The sequence below is a fragment of the Patella vulgata genome, chromosome 7 (assembly GCF_932274485.2).
Source record: "Patella vulgata chromosome 7, xgPatVulg1.2, whole genome shotgun sequence".
Taxonomy (NCBI): Eukaryota; Metazoa; Mollusca; class Gastropoda; family Patellidae; genus Patella; species Patella vulgata.
Genome location: NC_065885.2, coordinates 66,567,945 through 66,587,249, shown reverse-complemented (window position 1 = coordinate 66,587,249; position 19,305 = coordinate 66,567,945). Strand labels below are relative to the sequence as shown.

General features: G+C 39.8%; 1 protein-coding gene across 3 annotated transcripts in view; it reads left to right on the top strand.

Moving 5' to 3' along the window:
• The window catches only part of LOC126826745 (uncharacterized), a 32,809-nt gene extending 23,524 nt beyond the window's left edge, over positions 1-9,285 (top strand). For 2 of the 3 annotated variants that reach the window (XM_050555785.2, XM_050555784.2), the window contains exons 6-8: positions 729-2,012; positions 2,718-4,130; positions 4,688-9,285. In XM_050555785.2, the coding sequence (XP_050411742.1) occupies positions 729-2,012; positions 2,718-4,130; positions 4,688-5,779 (3,789 nt within the window). In that variant the 3' untranslated portion in view covers positions 5,780-9,285. The remainder of the gene's footprint in view (positions 1-728; positions 2,013-2,717; positions 4,131-4,687) is intronic. The other variant, XR_007682372.2, reaches the window with a different exon arrangement.
• Positions 9,286-19,305: the final 10,020 nt, after the last annotated feature.

The following is a 19,305-nucleotide window of genomic DNA, read 5'->3' as shown; positions in this document are numbered from 1 at the left end:
GTAGAGTTTGAGCCGCCATCTTGGATCTTTGTGAAGCGACCGACGGAAGGATACGTCACGTGATATTCAAAATGGCCGGCGAGTTTTACCAGAAATAAACAAAGGGTACACTGATCTCTGGGAGCCGAGATTGGTGTAGAATGTACATTTCGAAAACATCTCCTTCCTTATCCGTCACTTTTGGCAATTATCCACAAGTTTGTCGTTTAAATTTCGGATATGATTTATATAATTTGTATGTCTATAAGACATCTTGTCGGTGGTAAGTAGGACCCCAAAATACTGAAAGTTATAGATTCTAAAGGGGCAACCATAGTCAACAGGCCATTACAATTATCTAAATTCGAGACAGTAGCCCGTGGACTTCTTAAATATGAAAAAAAGGGCGAGAGTACAAGCTTTATACCTGTCAAGACAGGACATTAACAAATTATATATACCTGTCATGGTCATGTCAGGACATTAACAATCTCTATACCTGTCATGTCAGGACATTAACAAATTATATATACCTGTCATGGTCATGTCAGGACATTAACAATCTCTATACCTGTCATTAACATTTTATATCTGGAAAGATGGAAACTGTGGGATTTATAACCCCCCCCCCCCGAACACGTAATCTCTGGCTGGTGCCGGAAGAAGGTCCACGACATTAAAGAAAGGGCTCTGCTCATTGACTTTGTATTTAATGAAACTTGACATCGACATTCTTTTTATTCTTTCAGGTTTTTGACACAGCAGCTGATTTATCACAGCTTTATGGTAATGTGAAAGTTGAAGGTCATTTACCAGAGGTCATGTATACCAGTTATTGTAAAGAGAATTGTTTAACGTGTTCAGTTTGTTCGGCTCAATTTACATCTAATGAACAAATCATTCTACAACCAGCTGATATCTTTATAGTCGGTACCTTCCCAATATACACATCAACTTCCGTTACTACATGCGCAACACCCAATCCACCTGGACTCCAGGCAGCACGCGCATTCCTGTCGGCCATTGATAGTTTTAAAAACAGATATAATGATACCATATCGCTCCAGAACATAACCATCGGAGGCGTGGTCTTCGATTCGTGTTCACATTCCACAAACCCTGATGTTCGAGTCACAGATATTGAATCCTGTATATACGATTTTCAAGACGCCTCTGGTTCAAGGGTAAATCTACCTCCTGTGAGAACTGCAGCGTATTTTAATTTTCATGAGAATATTGATCACGTGACAGTACAATCGAATCCCAAACTGTCTACATCGGTTTCATCTCTTGGAGTTGGATTAGAACGCCACATTTATAAACATTATTCCGACGCACTGACCAAAGTTTTACATAAAATCAAATGGACTTATTTTAAAATTATTCATTCGACGAATACGGCATTGCGACAGTTAGTAAAAGAATTCATTACCAGTACCAACATTGGCGATTTATGTATAGCTGACGTCATCGAAATAGGACCTGGCGTTGATGACTATTTACCCCAGACGACTCTTTTGAACAAAGATGGCGTCGGTACTCTTCTGTTTACCACATCAGACGACACTGCTAAAATATTAGATTCCATTCAATCCTTGAATAACTCCGCCACTAAACAGAAACTGTTCATATTCCCCTGGAACATCCAGGCTTTAATTGACATCAAACGACCAGAATTCCTTGAAAATGCTCTGCTGCTTAGACCCAAGAATTGGCCAATCACCGTCATCGACGATACTTTGAACGATGACGTCATACCATGGCTACCGGATTTCGATTCCAAGAGCAATATTACTTTAAGTAAGGAAATGGAATCGTCTGTTATTGTCGGGGTTGACCTGCTTCTTTCAACCATCAACGCCGTCTATCGGGAGCTTTGTACAAAACAAAATGGCGTCTGTGGAGAGTTTTCTGACTATCAAGATTTAAAGCCACGCCTTGAATCAACGTTTGAGATGTTGTTATCTGGAATGGAGTCGCCGTTTGAGATCCATGATTACAGAATGGTGGATGATCTTCTGGATACAGTTCAGGTAATTATTATCTCTCTTTTATTTCTCGGGGGTGGGGGTAGGTGGATGGCCGAAGAGTTAGCGCGTGCGCGCTGTATCATAAGATCTGTCATAGATTTAACTGGAGTGGTTTCGAATCCCTGGTTGTACGTGACATGGAGTAGTGTCGCCTGTCCAACCGCGTGGGTTGTCTCGGGGTGCTCTGGTTCCCTACCACTGCTAAAGACCCCTACGCACAAGCGAATTACTAAATGAAATATGTTAAATGACCTAGTTTATGTCGAGTGGAGGTTAAACCCCATTTCTCCCTCTCTCTCTGGAGGTATGAGTCATCCATCAACAACTCTTTCTCCTGTGCATATCTGGAATTGTGGTACTCGAGTTGTTAGGGAAGCACCTCCACTCTTGGCACGATTATTTCCGGGTTTGTGGTAATCTCTGGTGTGGTTTACTCTTGTCAGTGGCGCAGGACGAGGATATTGGCAAAGGACAGCGCCTAGTCGTTTCTATGGGACAAAATACTGAGGTCTCGTGTACACGTTGGCTTGCACGTAAAATAACTCTTAACTGTTGGAATTCGAAATAGGAGTAGGCCATAGCGACGCTGATTTAGCAAAATTTCCATCATAGCGTACGACCGTCGTCATTAGCCCAATCGGGGCAGAAAAGTTGAGCCCATTTCATATACATTCTGTATATCGAGTAGCATCAATTATTATATTTCAGATTGGAACGATCGATATCGGAGGGGAGGTAACTCTAGCTTTATCTCTGGAAAACACTACAAGGCACACTATGATAGATATATCAGCTAGTACCTGTACAGCTTGGTGTCCAAAATGTTACACCTGTAAAGACGGTCAAACAACAATCAAAGATCTACTTTATTTACCTGGAGATATCCTAATTACAGGTATTCTACCTGTACACGTCACAGGCACGTCATCGTTTGAATGTGGGGAGATGTCAGAAGACACATTTTTAAGTCAATCTGTGGAAGCTTTCATGTACGCGGTGGAAAGTTCCCAGACCCGATACCCTTATTTATTAAATAACGTAAAAATAGGGGCTGTTATCCTCGATTATTGTTCCAACCCATATAAAGCTATCCAGATGGTCGGGAATTATGAAAGTTGTGGAATCCTATTTAATGAAACTGGGTCTCTTCCACCGTCACCTCGAACTAATCTCGGCTACGTTGTTCATGGTGACAATCACACAATGGACCCAGTAGCCGAGTCTATTAAAGACTTGAACAAACTAGTCGTGACCACATATAAATCACCAACAGATGCAAGCATCATCAGCGGAGACGCGGGAAACGGTCCTAAAAGTGCGGCCATTGTGGATTTATTACTGAAGTTAAACTGGACCTATATTTATTTGGTGACGACGGATTCTGACGAATACAAAGGCGCCGCCGATACGTTTTTAAAGATAGCGTCTAACCGCGGTGTATGTGTTGGCAAGATCTTAGCTCTGGATAACAGTGTAAAATCTATAGTCGAGATTTCCCAGTATCTTGAGTCAAGTGCTAAAGCGGTAGTCATGATGACGAGTAGGATGAGTGTGAAGCTGTTCTTTACATCACGTGACCAGAGATCAACCGTTAGACCTTGGATTATAGATATAACTGGTGATGATTGGAATTCGGATGACTTAACGGATCTCCAGCTTCCACAGGGTTCAATACTCATAGATAAACAAGGCAAATCGAACTCTGGATTTGAAAACTATATGTCCAACTTTAATATCAATCTACCGGAAGTGAACGACTGGTGGCGGACATATTGGTCGTTCAAATATGGCTGCCGTCAACCGGAAGTGGACGGCTCTGATGAATCTAATTGCGATTTTACTGTTCAACCTTACATAGATCGACCATTTTCACCCCAAGCAGCTAGAATCATCCGGTCCGTTGATGTCGCATTGCATGCCATCCACTCCCAGTACCTTCAGTCATGTCCCTTGATGCCTGGCGTGTGTTCTAACTTTGTGAATTCTGGAATGTCATCCATTCCCTCTAGTGTTGTTGATGTGTATTTTCAAGATGGCGACGAAAGGGTTGAATTTGTGGAGGAAGGCCAACTTGTTCAGAAATATCTGATAAAAACGCACAGTTCTAATCAGCAATTTGAGGTGAAATATTAATCACTTATTTCTTTAAAATTTTAAAACTTTGTTTGAGATTATTCCAGTCTGCTTAATACCAGGATTCTATTTCACTTCCTAAAACAATAGTTAAAAAATATTAAAAATTTATTTCGTTAAACAAAAGTTAAAAATTTGTTTCGTAAAAGAATCATTTCGTAGTTAGCAATTCGTTTGGGAAAAGAATAGTTACAAATTCATTTCGTAAAAGAATAGTTAAAAATTCATTTCTAAAAAGAGTAGTTAAAAATTCGTTTCGTAAAATATTATTAAAAGTTCGTTTCGTAAAAGAACAGTGAGAAATTCGTTTCGTAAAAGAATGGTTAAAAATTTGTTTTGCAAAAGAATTGCTCAAACCTGGTTTTGTGAAATGATACTTACAAATTCGTTTCGTTTCGTAAAAGAATTATTAAGAATTCGTTTCGTAAAACAAAATGTCGTAAAATCGTTTCGTAAAATGGTAATTAAAAACCGGTAAAGAACAGTAGGATAGGTCAAACCTCATTTCATTTTAATTATTGTTTATTTATGCTTTCTGTTACCAGGTGGGTGTGTGGCGAGATGGAGTGATTACTCTACAAGGCTCGTTCTTCAAGTATTTCCCGTCATCTTACTGTTGTCAAAACTGCCAGTGTGAAAATACCATTCATTTTACCAATACCACAGCAGCACCAACAGACAACGGACCAAGATATATTTACTGGAAAACGACAGGGGTGTTTAACGGAAGGTTGTGGGCGACTGTACTTGTCGCAATCGCAACCACAGGGGCATTTGTTTCTCTTATTTTGACCGTTTATGTTGTCCACAAAGTATGCAACCGAACGCTAGCTCGGCGGTATGTGGGTTTGGGGATTCTGCTTCTATTGGGGGTCATGCTTTTATTTTTATCGGTCGTGCCGTTCGTAATTACACCATCAGAAGCCACGTGTGGGTTGCGCTACGTCATGCCTGGGTGTGCCTACGCTTTCTCCTTTGCTATAATTCTGGTTAAACTAACATCGTTGAGAGATTATCGTCTGCTAGGATTGGGCGGGGAGGTCTCGAACTTAAATCAGTATATGTTCGTCTTGTTTATCACGGGCGTACAAGTAGCCATCGCCGTTCAATGGTGGACGTTACGGTCGCCGTTAGTCATTACCAGTACGAGTAACGTGGGCGTTATTTACGCCTGCGTATTCGACCAAGCGGAGTTCGTGCTGCATCATTCATACGTCATGATGCTGATCGTCACCAGTGCTGTTTACGCCATCAGCGTCAGACAGGAGACCAAAAACATGGGAGAAGCACGATTGTTGTTATGGTGCTGTTGGTTGTGTGTGCCTGTGTGGGTAGCCTGGGTCATCGTCTTCCTGATACAAGATCGAGACTATTCGGAACCTACAGCCTGTGTGGCCATCGTCTCGTGTGCCACTCTCATGTTAACGGTCATCTTCATCCCTAAAATACACATGGTCGCTAAAATAAAATACAGCATTTCCAAGGGCAGTAGCAGCTTCCATAATGGCTATAAACTAGATGCTGAGTTTCTATATGAACGACCCTATTCCTTGCCCGGTACGCTAACAACTAACTATTCTACCATGAAGACTCACCCACGCAGCATCTCAAACTTTGACGCCTCTCTCAGTTACTGAACCAAAAACATTTGGATAGATAAAACGCCCAGAATCATTTAGATCGATAAAAAACGACAAAAAAATCATAATCGGCATTTTCAAGTTTTATTACGTTGATTCAGATCGCGCTGGGGATGAACTTCCGGTCTAATCACGTGCCTGTTGTAGTTTCGATTAGTGTATTTATAAGCACGTGACCATTTATATTGTTTTGGGTGTGTATTATTTCATCCATACCACCAATAACTGCATGTCATATCTTCGAATAATTAGAACTTAGAAATACAAGATGAGTGAATGTGTTTAGGTGGAAGGAAGAGGTAATTCATTGTTATTTATGGCGACACATAGAATAGTTTATATAATATAGTGGATCACCGAACTTAGAGTTACTGGTTACTCGACAAACTGGTTTACAAGATGAGTCAATGTGTGTAGGTGGAAGGGGGAGGTAATTCATTGTTAGAAAAGTTTATATAATATAGTGAGTGGATCACTGAACTTGTGATCAACTGGATAATTAGAGTTACCTGGTACGTTGTCATGGTAACTGGATAGACTGGCGTAAGGTAAGCGGGGGTTTTTGTGTAGACGATATGATAGACCAAACAACAGGTACTTTTGTATGTTAATTATTCATCCTAAGGTAATTAGCAAAAACTTGTAGACGGTGAATCCCACAGGTGGGTGTTTTGTGAAGAATTGTGACTAGCCACGGTCAAGGTCGCAACTAACCGACGATGAGAAGATATACGGTAGGGATGAAAGTAGAATACTGGTTGCTATGGAATACAGAACCTGATGCGTTGTTGCCATAGAAATGTGTTGTGTGCGGAAACAAATATGTAGAACACGAGTGTTTACTGTAAATTCGACCTTTATCAGTTTCTGTAAATTCGACCTTTATCAGTTTCTTGCATGAATTTTAAATCATAGCTTTTGCTAGGTCTCTCAAGTTAATGTTTTGCTTCGGATATACTGCTTAGGGAAACAATGACGCCATTTGCATGTGATGACTCTAATATATGTGATGGCCATGACGTCATTAGTATGTGATGTATTCTAAATGAACGATGCTATTTTCTGTGATAATTTAATTATGTTTTATGATATCATTAGCATGTGACGACGTCATTAGCATGTGACGACGTCATTAGCACGTGACGACGTCATTAGCATGTGACGATGTGATTTGAACGTGATTATAAGTAAGTGATGTTATGTGATGATGGAATGTGACGATTGATGACGTCATGCATGTGACATGATATGTGTTTTGTGGATGAAAGAACGGACACTTGCTACTGTGATGTCTGTGATACGTTTAGGCCAGATTTAAATTTATCCGAGCACAAGGTAAATGTCTTTTTTTAAGTGTGGTATTTCATTTATTAATAGTTCATAATGTTTATTATCAAGTCCAGCAAGACAAGAGTAGATTTAGAGAACGCTAGAATAAATATTAGATTAATCCTCTTTTGTGACTGTATTAGAGTGAATATAAATTATTCTGTAATTTTACCTTAATTATAAAATTTTGGAGCTAGGTGTAAATATAAATTAAATTTTCAAATGGTTTTATTTTCACATCTTGCAGGTAAAGTACACAGAGCCACCTGTCTGAATTAACGACTCTTTTAATTAAAAGTTATATTATAAATATATTAAGTCGTATTTTAAATATCTGTATACAGCTTTGTGCTTGCTTGGCTTAACTTTAGCTTTTTTTTGACCAGTTTTATTTTGTTTAGCTTGTAATTTGCTTTTTGTGTAAATCTAAACTAAAACTGTGGCTCGTGGGTTTATTTTATCTTTCAGAGTATCTGGTACTTGAAGACAGAAATTGAGACGACGTTTAATGGTTTGATTTAATCGGCACCTGGAATGTTTAGGCCTACACCCGGAATGTTTAGGCCTACACCTGGAATGTTTAGGCCTACACCCGGAATGTTTAGGCCTACACCTGGAATGTTTAGGCCTATACCTAGAATGTTTAGGCCTATACCTGGTATGGGAAAGAGAAGAGAAATACAATTACAACATTTTGAGCTTGGCCTCCATTTTAATCAACAGCACGATATTAACTTATTATCTATGGGTGACTTGTCTCATACTTAGCATAATATATACCATATATATTGTCCAGGTGATCATGATGTAGGTAGTTTTAAAAGTTATATACTAAAGTCAATATCCCAATAAGCCATAGAACAATAAAGGCTGTGTTCAGTCACCGCCATCTTCCCACCCCCGGTAAAATTAATCTAAGAATCTTTTGATCAAAAAGTTCTAGTTATAAATTTCTAAAAAAAAATAATAATAATAAAAAAACAACCTGTGAAGGAGAAGGGACGTTTTGCGGTGAGTTATTGTCGAGAAGGTCACAGTTTAGAAGATTTCCGATTATAAATTGTACCCTTTCTGATTTGTCTCCAGACCCCTACCTTAATAAAAATCAAGAGATCGAACGAATTGTACCCTTTTTATTGTTTATTCAGCATTTATCAGTTAGCTCAGAACAGTAGGACGTTAAACCTCATTTCATTTGTATTATTTTTATTTATGTATAAAATAACGTTATTATTCGCGTCGCTGTGCCTTTAAATAGAGTTACTTCCCTTGAATCACAGTCATCTTCAATAACAGCATTTGTCATTCGTACGGGACGACAACCGAGGTCTCGTGTACGTAAAAGATCACATGTCAGTTTTAATTCGATGATGACTAGGCGGAGACGGCGCTGTCTGGGCAAAATGTTCACCACAGCATACTGCATGACGTAGCCTGTGACCGTTTTCATTATCCCGATCGGTTCAGAAAACTAGAATGTTAAACTCTATTTCATTTCATTTTATTTATTCACAAAACACAGGAATATATTCAGTAAATAGATGTACTAACACACGATTCATCACGTGGGCATTCTCCGTAATCATAGTAAATACGTACTGATGACGTAGTAAGGTGCGCATTATTGTGCACGTAAATGACACTCGGCAAACCTCGGCAGATTCCAGTACACCACATCTAACCTCGACTGTATGACGAAGTCCGCCATTGAAACTACTTTCAAGTTCCCGAACTACCAACGGCGTTGCCATGGACGACGCCTTTGAAGAATGTTTATCATATTTCAAAGTCTAAAGCGGTTTTTCTTTCAAGTTTATCCGATTTTCTTCAAACAAGGACAACTTTGCACTAAAAATTCTACACACGCTTCGAACGACGCAATTTTAATAACTTATTTTTTGAAAGCGGCAAGCTTTACTAATAAGTAAACCGGTGCCGCATCGCAATTGTATAGGCGTAGGTACATATCACTTACCGTCATACAGCCGAGGCTAGATGTAGAGTATCGGAACCTGCCGAGGTTTGCCGAGTGCATTTTATATATGGTACACGTATATAGATAAAGATTTTGTTATAGTTTTTGTGAGTATGTAAATAATGTGTAAATAAGATAATTTATACTGACTTGTATATAAACATATGTAATATATATAATTTTATATAAATACACGGATATTTAAAAATTGTTCATTTTATTTTGGGGAGTCGTGGTGCCCAGTGAGTAGACCCTCTCTAGCTAACCCGGGGTTATCGGGTTCGCTCCCGGGGTTAGTCGAGAAAGTAGCTCGAAACTTTTTCGGCGAGATTTCCCCTTGTCAGTGGAGTGGGACTGAGGAACTGACAAGGACAGCTGTCTAGTCGTTCGGATGGGACGAAAACACCGAGGTCCTGTGTACACGTAGGCGTGCACGTAAAAGATCCATTGACAGCTGAAACTCGACATAAGAGTAGAACGTAGTGCGGCTGTCCTGGCAAAATTTCCTTCACAGCACATTGTATAGCCTATGCTTGTCAGGGGGATTGGATGGCCGAATGGTTAGCACGTGCACGCTGTATCATAATGTATGTCATTGAATCAACTGGCGTTTATACGTGACAAGGAGGGTCGCCTGTCCAACCTCGTGGGTTATATCCCGGTCTTCCGCCCCCCCACCGCTAAAGACCCCTACGCGCAAGCGAATTGTTGAAATAAAATTGAACCATATGTTACTCCCGAAATGACTTAGTTTGTGTCGAGTGGACGTTAACCCATCTCTCTTTCTCTCTCTCTCTCTCTCTCTCTCTCTCTCTCGTATGCTTTCGCCCGGCGGGTGGCTAACAGGAATAAGATGTTTGTTACGGTCCAAAAATGATTCCATTACGTTTAGCTTCTTTAACGATAAATTGGGAATATATTGGTAAAGTCCAAAAGTTAGAGCTAACTGCAGATTCCGTCAGATTGTTGACGATTGTGGGTTAGGATTAGAATTAGGCTGTTTACATCTCGTGACCTTTGACCAAATCTGCAGTTAGCCTTAATTATTAGAACTAACCTCACAGTCGACGATTTAAACAACCCAGTACCATCTATCAGTCACGGCTTTTTTTTTAATGTTTAATAATCATTTTAGCGGGAAAAGGGTCCGATAAGGTCATTGTCTAGTCGGCCGGATGGGACAGAAATCGAGGTCTAGTGCACGTAGATGAACCCTTCGGTGTTAGAATTCGATATATAAGAATAGACCGTAGCGCCGCTTGCCCGGAAAAAATTTCCTTCATAACACACTGTATGGCATATGCCCGTCTTTATTAGCCCAGTTCGGAGCAGAATAGTAGGACATTAAACCCTATTTCTTTTCATTTCATTTGAATTGTTCTGGATATTAAAAGATTATAAATATAATCGGATTAGCTTGAATAATGTTTCTATATTTATATGATAGTAAGAATATACCACAGTTCATATAACCACCAGCCTCGAAATAACTTAGATAATTTTATTAAAGTTAATACACGGCTTAGATTCTCTACATATATCTCAAAATAGCAAAGTTGTTATTAATTCATCCAGCGTATCGCGTTACTGTAGGCCTATCCCACGAAACCCTACATTTCGTAAATACAAAGTTTGAAAGCTTAATTTTCCATTTAGTCGGCAACATATTAAAGATACATTATGTAAAAGTTAGCTGGCCGTAAGATGTGTGCATTGATTGTTTATTAAGGCAACCACGGTACTGGTATATTCGAGTCTTAGCCTCGCTTATCCATTTTGAAATTAAATCATTAAATGATCGAGCCGTTCTAATCTAGTTAACATTTCGATCATCCGATGCCATCGAGAGTTGATTAAGGTCTTTTCATGTTAATTAATGTCTAATTAATAATTTATATTATATGTAAGGCCGAAAGACCTGCAATATGCAGATTTAGCTCTTGAATAAAACTTGAATAAACGATTATTTTCTGTAAATATACATGTATTCACTAAGGTGATCTAGGCCAAGCTCGTCAATGGGACTACAAGTTCATAAAAACCGGGTTATACGATGGCCCCGAGATACCAAATCAGATCCTGGATACAGAAGAAAAAAAAAGACCCAAAGAATAGTCTATAATTCAAGGGGGTAACTCTGTGTCCTTGTTTTGGACGCAGACCACCATTAAAATCTACAGCCGCTGTAATTCATGTGTACTACCGCGATAGACTAGACCCGGGAAGCTGTGAGGGAGAGAGAAATGGGGTCAAATATCAATTCAACGAGATCATTTCGGGACTAACATATGATTCAATACCGTTTCCATGATTCACTTGCACGTATAGGGATCTTTAGCAATGGGAGGAAAGCGAAGTTGAACATGCAAGTGTGGGGGTAAGAACCACGCCCCTTTTCTCAATGATAGACCTTACGATCTAAACCGTATGCGTCATTAGCCCCCCCACCACCGGCGCCGGCTATATGGTACAATTTAAACGGTTGTGTGATAACAGATGTAAATCAAGTACATGTTAATGAACGCACCTCGTGTTTTATCAGTTAGTCTGTAAATATATAAATAATTTAGAGGTCGAGATATCTTTCTTTCAATTCAATAATAACTCATCGGTACGAAGATAATATACTTTTAGTTATGGATGCGGGGGGGGGGGGGGTGTAGGGACTAGGTGAGGAGGGGAATATTACTTAATCTTTTTAAGCAAATCAGAAGGCATATGAATTTAAATTTTAAATATTATAGCACTGAGTCAAATATCGATATTTCAACAGATTTAACAATATACAATTTAATTCTAATTAAAGGGGGGGGGGGGATAATGTTGAGTCGCCTATGAAGTTTAGAGGACCGTTATACTCATTAGACACCGTTTTTCACGAAACAAAATCCGAAAGATCCAATTTAGGCTACTATAATGGCGTAAATTTGGCCATTGAGTTAAAATTTCCAAACACGATATTATTAAACTGACGTCATGTAAAGATATGACGTCACTTCAAAGGTGTCGATTTTCACATCATTTCGCTAAATAACCGCGGGAACTGCGAAAAAAGTGATATTTAACTGCAATTTATTTAGTTAAATTATAGGACTGAGACAGACTGTCATCATGTAGTTTATCTTCAAGGTATTTAATATCGGCCTACACAAAAACAATCAAAGGTTTTCTCTTGATAACATGATCATATCATTTAACAATATTGGGTGGGGGTTATCTTCAGGTCGAGCTGATCAACAGATTAATAAAGTTTACAATTTGATTTTTATTTCATTGATGTAAGTAAGACGTATAACTCATGGAGAGCGAAAGAGAGAGAGAGAGAGAGAGAGAGAGAGAGAGAGAGAGAGAGTTTAAGTCCTGTCGACCCAAATTAGGTCATTTCGGGACTAACACATGGTTCAAGTTTATTTCAATACTTCGCTTGCACGTAGGGGGGGGGGGGCTTTGGCAGTAAAAAACATTATCTAGAAACGACTTTTTCAAAGAGTGGGTTTAACGTCCACTCGACACAAACTATGTCATTTGGGGACTAACATATGGTTCAGTTTTATTTCAATAATTCGCTTGCGTATATGGGTCTTTAGCAGTGGGTGGAAACCGGAGGACCCGGAGAACATCCACGAGGTTGGACAGGCGACCCTACTCCTTGTCACGTAGAACCGGGGAATCGAAATCACGCCAGTCGACTCAATGACTGCAGACCTTATGATTTAAAGCGCACGTTTTAAACCTTTCGCCCCTCCCCCCTACCAATCCCTTAATGGGTCATTATCTATCTATACTAATGTTTTTGACTGTCGTTTGTCTACACTAGGTCTGCCCCGAGTCTGAAATTTGGGGTATAGGGGTAGCTCGGACCGGGGGGTAACATAGGCCAGGTGGCGTTAGTCTACCACTTCCGGTTTCGGAGTTATGACCCCCGAGCGAAGCCGGTCTGTTCGGGGTTGGCGGCTACACTAGGTCTGTCCCGAGTCTGAAATTTGGGGTATAGGGGTAGCGCGGACCGGGGAGTAACATAGGCCAGGTGGCGTTAGTCTACCACATCCGGTTTCGGAGTTATGACCCTGAGCGAAGCCGGTATCCTACTAGTGTAAGATATAGATAAAAAACTGTAGTTCTCGCTAAAAAATAGATAAAAAATAGATAACGAAAAGGAAATATGCTGAGAACTTCAGCCGCAATACACCATTCTGAGTGGATTTATCATCGGTGTATTCTCGATTGTCATTACTACCGTTGATACGATAATAAACACAGTCCCGATTATCCATTTTTTCATTAAATCATTTGCTGCAATCGTATTTAAATCTATTGAAAATCAAAACTATTCGATGTTCTAGAGAGTTGACTATTGACTTAAATGTATATAAATGTGTAATTAATGATTTATATGACATTTGAGGCCAAACTAAAGAACGAAAGATCCCCATTAGGCAGATGTAATTCTTGAATATTGCATCTTAAATGATAATTTCAACAAACAATGACTCATTGGTACTCAAAACAAAAAAAAAACAATTGGAGACAATTTTCAATTTCTGTTTATCAAATTCACAAAATTTCTCAAATCTAAGAAAAAAAAAAAGAGTCACAGATGTCAAAAATCTACCTCCGTTTGGACGGGGATTTTTATTGACGTTTTGGCGTAGGGTCGAGCAAAAAGGGTATGACTTTAGACTTTCTGTTAGGTGTTGACGAATATTCATGTTCTTGCGGACGAGGGATAAAAGAGATTAGTTGCGTTGAAAGAAATGGGGTTTAACGTCCTACTGTTCAGCCCCGCCTGAGCTAATGAAGACGGGCATACGCTATACAGTGTGGTATGAGGGAAATTTTGCCCATACAGCAGCACTACGGCCTACTCTTATATCGAATTACAACTACCAATATGTACACGGAACCTCGGTTTTTCCTCCCATCCAAATGACTAGACAGCTGTCCTTCCTGCATTCTGTAGAATGTTATGTCAATTTACGTGTACACGGGGCCTCCGTGTTTCGTCCCATTCGAACGACTAGACAGTTGTCCCTTGTCAGACCTTCTGTCCTGCACCACTGACAAGAGAGAACCACACTGAAGGATTAATATTGAAAGTGATTGGATGAAATCTTGGCCTGGGATCTATATAAATCTAGGCCTGGTGTCTATCGATGAAACATTATTTAATCTATATGTATTATCTGATTATAGAAGATAACTGTATCACACCGATAGACGTCATGACCTGATTTAACCCTTTGATGTTTCAAATATTCAACTATCATCACGACTACATTAATGCAATATTCTTTATTTAAACAATATTTTATTCATTTAAATTTACAAAATTTATATAATAAATATAGGATACGATAACAAGCTTTATCAGCTTATATAAAATCACTTCCTTAGAATGGATCTTTAACAGATTTGCAACTGACAGTCATAATATATAATGCAATATTCGTCCAGTCTACCTCGTTTCGGAGAGAGAGAGAGAGAAATAGAGAGAGAGAGAGAAATAGAGAGAGAGAGAGAAATAGAGAGAGAGAGAGAGAGAGAGAGAGAGAGAAATAGAGATAAATAGAGAGAGAGAGAGAAATAGAGAGAGAGAGAGAGAGAGAAATAGAGAGAGAGGAGAGAGAGAGAGAGAGAGAGAGAGAGAGAGAGAGAGAGAGAGAGAGAGAGAGAAATAGAGAGAGAGAGAGGGAGAGAGAGAGAGAGAAATAGAGAGAGAGAAATAGAGAGAGAGAGAGAGAGAGAGAGAGAGAGGGAAAGAGAGAGAGAAAGAGAGAGAGAGAGAGAGAGAGGGGAGAGATAGAGAGAGAGAGAGGGGAGAGATAGAGAGAGAGAAAGAGAGAGAGAGAAGAGAGAGAGAGAGAGGGGGGAGAGAGAGAGAGAGAGAAATACTAGGTCATTTTTGGGAATAATATATGGTAGAAATTTACTTCTATAATTCGCTTAAGGTGTGGGAAAAAACAAAGGACCCGGAGAATATCCATACAGCTCAACAGGTGACCCTACTCCTTGTCACGTACATGTGTGGGATATAACGCACGTCACTTGACTCAATAAAAGACTGTTTGATCGAAGGACCGCATTAGTCCACCAGACTCGATCCCTATTTCCGAGGTCAACTATTATCAGGGGCGCCGGAACGGCACGAGGGCCAGGGTACCAAAAGATAGGGGGGAGGCCTCTAGAAAATTTTGAAATTTGTCAATTCCGAGAACGCTGTTTAGAGCGCCTCTAGCATTCCAAATTCCAACATAAAACCCTTTAAAATACATGATAATGAAAGAGTCAAAAGCCTGATTATTCACAATTTTGTTATCATAAGCAATTCATCTCATAAAAAATTCTTTTTAATTTGACATTCAATACACCAATCTTCATCAAGAAAATAGAATAAGCTTTTTGAACGAGACAGAAACTACTATCACTAAATCACTTGCCTTTATCATCTCATGAACTTAATTAACCACTTATAGACATCTGGTCAAGGCATGCACTGATAGCTGATAATGAGAGTGCTAGAGCCGGTTCGTGACTGACCAGAGAGCAATTACATATCTATCATTTAAAAATGAATAGACTAGAAAAAAGGTTGAAAACTTTCATCATTAAGGCATGGGTATACATGTATACCCCAGAAAATGGCAGGGTTCCATTTGTATACCCTGGTACCCGGGTTCCGGCGCCCCTGACTATTATTGTCCAAATATTTCCAACTCGTACCCTGGATTTTGTTACAGATGCTTAGCACATTAGTGCTGGCTATTTGTTATAGAATTATAGTCTAGTCCTTCGGATGGGACATTAAGCGGACTTTTTTTGTGTATAACATTGACAGTTGGAGAGCGAAATAAGAATCCAACCTCGTGGGTTTTCTCCGGGTCCTCCGGTTTCCTGCCACCTGCTAAAAGACCCTACGCGCAAGCGAATTATTGAAATAAAATTAAAACCATATGTTAGTCCCGAAGTGACCTAGTCTGTGTCGAGTGGACGTTAAACTCTCTCTCTCTCTCTCCGAAATAAGAAATGAAATGGGGTTTAAAGTCCTACTGTTCTGCTAGATCGAGATAAGCGTTCTTCGGACAACATTTAACTCATAGCACACGGCATGACGTAGTCTTAATTATCCCAGTCGGAGAACAGCAATAGAACGTTAAGTCCCATTTTATTTCATTTTATTCATAGCACACTGCATGGCGTAACCCAGCCTTCAATAGCCCAGTAGGAGCCGAACGGTAGGATGTTAAACCCCATTTCATTTAATTACTATATAGCGCATTGTATGACGTATTCCTGTCTTCAATATCCCAGTAGGAGCAGAACCGTAGGACGTTAAAGCCACTGATCTATACTAGATAGCTCATGACGCAATCAACAAATGACGTAGCTTGAAGCCACCGTCCGCCATCTTGCTACACCCAGAAGCACTTATAGTCTCTTATTTCCACTCTTATTATATAGATCAACGGTTAAACCCCATTTCATTTCATTTCCCCCCGTAACACACTGTATGACGAGGTATTCCTATCTTCAATAGCGGAAAAGAGCAGTAGAACTTTAAACCCCATTTCACATGTAAACTAATGTTGATGACTAGAAGACGTTAAATGTCATATTTGAGTTGGTTCAAGCTGATCGTATGATGTTGACAGTCGGGTTAATTGATGGTAAATTAAATAAATTGACTTTCAAGTCAACTTTAAATACAAACTAAAATCACCAGCAAACATCGTCAGTTATACGGCTTTCTAGTTTTTACATTTGTATATAAACGATATCTTTATTCAGTAGATATCTGAATTTGGATAGTGCGTGCGCGCTGTATCATAAGGTTTAGCTGGTTTCGATTCCCCGGTTGTACGTGACAAGGAGTAGGGTCGCCTGTCCAACCTCGTGGGGTTTCTCCGGGTCCTCCGGTTTCCTCTCACTCCTAAAGACCCCTATGCGTAAGCGAATTATTGAAATAAAATTGAACCATATGTTAGTCCCGAAATGACCTTGTTTGTGTCGAGTGGACGTTAAACCCCATTTTCTTTGTGTCTCTCTGAATTTGGATTGGGGAAGAGGCTATTCGGAGTGGGAATAGTGCTCCCTTACTGTGTTTGGTAGTAGGGACCAGAGGCACGCTACTGAAAATACAGCTATTATTTAGTTTGCGCTAGAAATGAAATGAAATGAAATGGGGTTTAACGTCCTACTGTTCTGCTCCTATACTGGGCTAATGAAGACGGGCATACGCCATACAGTGTGCTAGGAGGAAAATTTTGTCCGGGCAGCGGCACTATCGTCTACTCTTATATCGAATTCCAACTGCCAAGGGATCTTTTACGTGCATTCCAATGTATATACGGGACCTCGGTTTTTCGTATCATCCGAAGGACTAGACAGCTGTCCTTGTTAGGCCCTCCGTCCTGCATCACTGACAAGGGGGAACCACGCCGGAAAATCTGGATGAACTTTCTCGGCCAATGCAGGGATCGAACACCCGACCTCCAGGCTAGCGAGCCAGCGTCTTACCCACTTAGCCACGCGATCCCCCAGTTTGTGTTAGAGTGTGAAATACTTTCTTTTGGAGTGTGGAAAGCGTTTCCTCACTGTCTTGCCCTTTGGTTCCTGATGTTGGTTCGGAGTTCGGCGGAGTGGGTGGGGATTACGTGGGATAAGTGGAGAGAGAGAGAGACAGCGAGAGAGAGAACCAGATTCCATGGATAAAACCCAGAGACTGGACAGAGAGAGAGAGGGAGAGAGAGAGAGAGATGGGGTTTAACGTCCACTCGACACAAACTAGGTTATTTCGGGACTAACACATGGTTCAATTTTATTTCAATAATTCGCAGTGGGTCTTTAGCAGTGGGAGGAAACCGGAGGACTCGGAGAAAACCCACGAGGTTGGACAGGCGACCCTACTCCTTGTCACGTACAACAGGGGAATCGAAACCCAGACTGGACAGACGATAATAAACAGTTATTATATTGTGTCATTCTGTGTCATGTTATGTGTCATGGTGATTAGGACAAGTCGGTACTATTTATTAACGTTCTATGAAAACAGTGTTTCTAATGACGTTAGTGCTAATTCATAAATTACGCAGTGTAATTTTCATTCATACGAATCTAGCCATAACGAAGCCCAATCAGTCTAGAACAGTAGGACGTTAAACCCCAATTTCATACCCAAGTTCTGTGTAGCTAATTTACGTCCCTTTCTGGTCAAAGTTAAGATTGATCACTTCTGTTCTTTATCCAAATCGCGTATTTTACCGGATTTTTTAACTTTGTCTGGTGGAGGTCAACAAAATACCCTGGGCGCACACCACCGTCCGTCGTGGAATTTGTGGCGAGGTCACTACACGTCCGTGTTTATAATGACGCTAGTGTTTATTACGAATTGCGCAGAATAGAAAACTAGTTTTTAGAAATCATGTCAATAGCTTAAGTAGCCCGTGTCAAATATAGGGAGAGATTGATACTTTAATCCGAAATTAATTAGTATAATTAATTTATAGTTTAAATTAATTGTGTACTTATAAGAAACAGTCTATACTTTTCTTATGACGTTATGTCACGTGGAAAGCTCGCAGATTAATACGAGTTTTATTATTACGTTATATCACGTGGATAGCTCGCGGATTAAAGGAGCTAAATCTCTATTGGCACCTAGAAATGGACACAAATGGGTCACAACGCACATAATAATGTAATATGAATGTATATAAACTGATTTAAATTCAATCTTTTCTGTTTTTACTGTAATTTCTAATCAATTATGTTCGGCGAAATACGCGAAGAGTCCAAATTGAATGGCAGTCTTTAGCGTCTGGTTATTCCAATATACCCCGGTAGTATTCCTATGTTGAATATGTTTAGTTTCGATCATCGAGTCGCTTGATTACAAATGATACACGAAAGCATTCTGGCACGCGATTTGAGTGCCAATTTTAAAATTTTCATTTTGTCTTAAATAACGGTAAGATATAACAACATCAATGTTGATTTAATTTGACCAATAAGTCTTGTTGTCAATGTCGAAGAGATATAAGATCCCATGGCAGTTGGATGTCGACATAAGAGTAGGCCATAGCTCCGCTGTCCAGGCAAAATTTTCCTCATAGTATACTGTATGACGTATGCCCTTCTTCATTATCCCAGTTAGAGCAGAACAGTAAGCTGTTAAACCTCATTTAATTTTATTTTGCAGTGTTACACCGCACAATCACCTCAG